The sequence below is a fragment of the Aegilops tauschii genome, chromosome 5 (assembly GCF_002575655.3).
Source record: "Aegilops tauschii subsp. strangulata cultivar AL8/78 chromosome 5, Aet v6.0, whole genome shotgun sequence".
NCBI lineage: Eukaryota > Viridiplantae > Streptophyta > Magnoliopsida > Poales > Poaceae > Aegilops > Aegilops tauschii.
In genome coordinates, this window is record NC_053039.3 from 48,148,392 (window position 1) to 48,154,082 (window position 5,691).

Genomic DNA, 5,691 nt, shown 5'->3' on the forward strand with positions numbered 1-5,691 from the left:
CAACGGGCCGACCCATTTCATGACCGCGCGTGCTTTAGATCATGCCAGTGGCCATGCCGTCGCCCTGGTTTTGGCGCTCCAGCGCGCGGAAAAAGGTTCGCGCGCGCGGGGAAAAGCAGCCTAGCGCGCACTGGTTTTGGCGCTCCAGCGCGCGGGAAAGGTTCGCGCGCGCGCCGCGTCCGGCGCTCGTTATAAGAAGGCGCTCCCTCCACACTCTGTCTGCCGCCCACTCGTCTCGCCCCCTCTCACTAGCCTCGCCGCCTCTGCGCCACCATGTCGATGCGCCGCCTGGGCGCTTCGGATTTTCGCGGAGTTCGCGAGCTTCGCTCCGGCGCCTTCTCCTCCGAGATCTGGTTTGGCGAGAAACGCCTCATCCTCGGCACCTTCGACACCGCAGAGGAGGCGGCCCACGCGCACGACGCGGCGGCGTGGCGCCTCCTGAGGCCTCGTCGGGATATGAATTTTCCCGACGTGTCGAGCCAGCGGGCGCAGAATCTCACGCCTTTCCCGCGGCTTTTCACCGACGAGGATCGTCGTGTCCACCGGAGGCGGCAGCGTTGCCTCGCCATCGCCGAGATGGACGTTGAAGCCATGGTGGTGTGGCACGAACGCTGCCTGCAGGAGATCGTCGACGAGCGCCAGTTCTATTAGCAAAGGAGGGCGGAGAGGGACGCGAGGAGGACGGAGCGAGCCGCCTATTGGGAGGACAAGCGTTCGCGGAAGCAGGCCGCTCAATTGAAACTGAAGCTACGAGAAACGTCGGGTTGGAACTTCGAAGACGAGCAGCATGCTGACGCCTACATTCAGACGTGGGAGGAGGACATTACCGAGTCGGAGTCGGAAAGCGATGAGTAGTTGGTCTTTTCTTTTATCTGTGTACGCTAGAACTATCTTTTTATCGGAAAAAATGGCCGGCGGCGTCGGCGACGAAGTAGGCGGGCGAGGGTGTGTTGTTTGATGTGGAGAGGCCAATGGCCACCGACCAGCGGGCCCGGTGAGGAAAGAGGGCGAGCGCGCGCGTGTCCGTCTTGTGCCCGCGCCGACACAAATCCGGCTCAAAAATGGGTCGAGAATGGGTCGGCAGGCGTACGAAAGCGGACGCACGTCCGTTTGGGTCGGCGCGTTGGGCCGACTTTTTTATCCGCGCCGATCCAAACGGACGGCCGCGGACGAAATGGGTCGCTCCATTAAAGTTGCTCTAATGGCTAAAAACGTGGGGCATGGGCTGTTTTGGGCTTCTGCACATAGAGAGCGCAAATAAGAATTGATTTTGGGCCTTATTACTACACAGTAATTAGCGCTTGTATTATACTGCTACATACACTATATGCATGGGCGATCGATGGGGGTGTCTAGCCCCTGCTCGCAACCCCTGTCTCCGCCCCTGCTTGCAACCAAACATGAGTGCTTGTGTTTCTGCTTAGTCAAGTCGAAGGGGACACATGAAAATAATAATATGTGTAGAACATGATTTTTTCCATGTATTCTGCAGATGCAAAGTGCCTAAAATACATGCAGACAACCAAACGCCTCCAAGGCGGAGAAGTGAGATGAAGAAAGAACAGTTCTACACTTACTTGTGTTTTAGGTATATACTATATAATATCGTCTCGGAAGATGGTGTGAAAGCAAACCGATTAACAATTTGGATGTACGTAAATGACAATAGTAAAAAAATGATAGAAAAATATTCTGGTGCAGTCCTTGTAGACAACCTTGAGGTACAAATTATTGGGAACGGCTGCAGTTGATGGCATGGCACACAAAGATTCAGATATCTAGGTCACGGGCCTTGACTTTCTACTCTCTCGACCAGCCAACCGTTGAAGTCTATCACACCGTTTCTCTGTTACACATAGAGTCGTAGACCATGTGGAGCTCTACAGTAGCTAAATTAGCAGGAGCGGCACGTGTAGGAGTACACTGTGCGGTTAAACGCCCACCAATTATCGACCGGTAGTTGACGATGGAGGATTGCTTGCGACGTAAGCAAATTATAATTTATAGTTATACTAAGATTTGCATTATTTTGTCAAGAGTTGGTACTTATTATGTCGGGTCAAAGCAAGTACTCCACGTCGATCGCCATACAGTAATTAAGGCCCAGTTACCTGAAGAGCAAGGCACCACTGGATCAGGGGCCAGCTCTTTTGACTGACCGGCACACACGAGTGACGAGTCCATGCCGGCGCCAAAAGGTCAAGCTTTAAGCATCAGATTTCCTTCACATGGCTTTAGACGAACGCCGGGTGCGCCGGGTAAACAGATAATAAGAGGCTGCTTGATACGTTTTAGTCCCATGACTAAAAGTAGTGGGACTAAAACTTGCTAGCCTCATCCATGCTTGGATCCAAATACTAAATAGACTAAAATCAAGTTAATGAGCATTTATTATCCTTCAAACCCTCCAATTCAGAACTCGCGTGTGTTAAAAGAGAGAAGTTAAATGAGGAGAGAGAGGACTAATCCACATTTTAGTAGGGGTACCCCTGACTAAAAAATTTTAGCCTCAAGACTAGTTTTAGCCACTCTTTAGTCAGGGGTGCTTGGAACTTTAGCCTCTTAAAAAGACTATTTTTTGTCAGACTAAAATAAGTCTCTTGGATCCAAGCACCCCCTAAGTGTCGATCCCACCGCAGACCGACGAATTCTTGGGAGGAGAGGCTGACTGGATGCAATGTGACTCGTGGACTGTACTGTTCTTTACTCCTTTTTTTTTACAGAATCACATGGGATATAATTTGAAACGGAAGAAAAAAAATTGCAACGGAAGAGTTAACACAGCCCCTTAGATGCAAAAACACGCAAATCAGGATGATGATGATAGGAATCAAAACTGTGTCATGTTTCCTAGTAGTAGTCCTCATAATTAGCACGTTGCTTTTGGCCCTATCAGGGAATATTAAAGATGATCAACTAATCACCACCCCGCAAGAAATTAACTAATCATGGAGTGACAAATTCAATGGGGGCACATGCGTGCCAAACAAAGACGATCATTAAATTGGTTACATTTAAGTGCCACGGCAGCAGCCAGCAGCAGCTAGTAGGCCCGATCCAGCGCATGTTCTGTCCACGATTAATGGAGCATGTGTCTATAATGAATTAAATCTCACGAAAAGTATCACAATTTGTTACTGGCATCCATTGTGTGTTTGGGCAAGAGAATGACTTCCCAGAGTACTCCTAGTGTTAAACAAACCGGTTAGATAACTGACCGTTCAATTAATTTTGACTTGGCGTAATTAACGATATCAATTAGCACCATAGATGCAAATTTGTCTGGCTAAATGCCAACCAAAAGTATCCCCGCAAAAGAAAAGGCCAGCCAAAAGCACACACCAAGTTGCGCCAACGACAAAACTAGATCACCTGATTTCTGTGCCCAATATTGATCGACTAAAGATGCTCAGATGAAGATACGATCTAACCTTCTAGTGTGGCGTACATTAGTTCTTTATAATTCAGTACTCTAGCCAGCTAGTTAGGGGTTCCTTTTGTTAAATAGATTGAGATTAGGGTTCTTAGTTTTGAATTGTGGTGCATAATCCCAGGTGGATCTCCCTCCACACCTTTTAGTTCAATCCGATGCCTCCAGCCGAAGAAAAATACAATGCAAAGATTATTCTGTAATCATGTTTTTATCAAAATGGCCTTGAATTCTTAACACTGCAAAATCAAGTGTGATCGGTAATGTTTAGAAAAAAACACATAGATGGTTATGAACAAGATTGATGGCCCAGATCCTGCACAAGTACTCCCTCCGTTCCACAATGTAGCACATATAGATTTTTCTAAAAGTCAAACTTTATACTTTGACCAAATTTATAGAGAAACTCATATACATCTAGAATACCAAATACATATGCTTAGATACATCACAAGACATACTTTCATATTATATACATTTGATATTGTAGATATAAATAGTTTTCTCTATAACTTGGTCAAAGTTTATAAAGTTTAACTCTGTAGAAAATCTATATGCGTTACATTATACGAGTAGAACGGAGGGAGTAACAAAAAAGTGTCAGAGAAGCTCAACCTCTGTCTCTACGTTGTGCATGCATCTATAACAACGCTGTAATATCTTCCAAACAATACCAAAGAAGCATAATCCATGCATGCAGATCAATGCATCACATCACATGCTGAGTTTAGCCTGCCACGTTGCCTCGTCACGCATGCATCTAGAAGCGAATGTATGCAGCCATGCACACATATATGACTATGTATAGTCATTGGTCAGAGACCAAGATCTCAAGTCACTTAGAACTAATCCCAAGGAACCTGGAGAATCTTGAGAGAGGAAATTGCAGCAACGGGACAGGGACGCCAATACTCACGCTGCATCAGTTGGTAGGGGGGACATGGAAGACACCGACGATGCCCCGGGCCGTTGGTATCACCCAAGAACCCTACATCAATTAAGCAGAGCATCGCTTTTGTCTGCAGCTGATTACTCTCTATAACTTCCAAAGGAATATGAAATTCTAAATCATCTTGCTACTCTCTTCTCCTTTTGCAAGTTTAAGTAGCCTTGCATGGCAAGGCATTGACAGGCTCACATGGGTCGCACAAATTAAAGTGCCCAGACAGACTATATGATTGCGATCTAGTGTTAAGTTACCTATTTGTATAATATATGGACCAATCCGAAATGCGCATTAGTGCATTGTTGCATTACTGTTGATGAAAAGGCTGGTAAAATGTAGTGTAATATTCGTTCATGGATGCATTAGTGGCCACACTGTGATGACCGCGTTAACTAGAACAGTCGAGCATTTAGGGCATCTCCAACGCGGATTCTCAAACCACCCACAGTTGTCCGAACTGCATGGTCCAAACGTGTTGTACCATCCAACGTGATACTGTATCTGTCCGCTAGCCGGTCCCACCCAAACCCCTTTTCCTTATCCGCACCCTTTCCCACCCGACACAACTACCCATACTCATGCCGCTCTAGAGCGGTCGCTCCGCACCGACATCGGCCCAGAGCAGACGTAACCTCTCACCGGCGTCGACAATTAATCGGCTCGTCGGCCTAGGGCGTCACCCGTGAAGCCTCCCCGGTGTCCATGTCTGTTCAACGCCGGAGAGACGTTACTTGACATGGGACTGATATCTACTGCGCATGTTCAATACCCATTCGTCTGTCTGCCGCCATTAAACAGGTATGCTGCCGAGAAACCAACTCCGGCGCTTTCGCATTGACAGACCCCGACGCTTGTCCTTGTTGGCATCCGCTATTTTAAGGCGGCCACACTCGGCTCAAACCGCACCACACCAAGTTTGCTCCACATCCTCTTCGATCCCGTGCACCACATACGCCATAACCGCGAGCGGGAATGCGTTGCAGGAGAGCCTCTTGATGGAGAAGAAGCTCGAGGTGGCCACAAGCGGCGGCCTGGTAGAGCCATCGTGTCAGGTGAATAGAAGCTGGCATGCCGGCTAGCTCCTCGGAGGCATGCGACAATGACCCCATGATTAAGACGGACTCTAAAGACGAGTCGGTGCCGGTGCCCGCGCCTGTTTATGCCGGCTTGACCATGGAGCAGGCGCACTTCAATGCCACCATGGCGGAGGAACAGCCGGCGCCGGTGCCTATGTCGCCATTTTGGTAGGCGTAGAGCAGCAGCTACAGAACCTCTTGCTCGTCGAGCAGCATCGGCTGGCGGATGGCCAAATCTA

General features: G+C 48.3%; 1 protein-coding gene across 1 annotated transcript; it reads left to right on the plus strand.

Annotated features, from left to right (window-relative positions):
- The first annotated feature begins 273 nt into the window (after positions 1-273).
- LOC109753813 (ethylene-responsive transcription factor 3-like) lies at positions 274-651 on the plus strand. The gene has a single exon (XM_020312741.1). It carries the CDS (start codon positions 274-276, stop codon positions 649-651), a length of 378 nt encoding a protein of 125 aa, XP_020168330.1.
- The last annotated feature ends 5,040 nt before the right edge of the window (positions 652-5,691 follow it).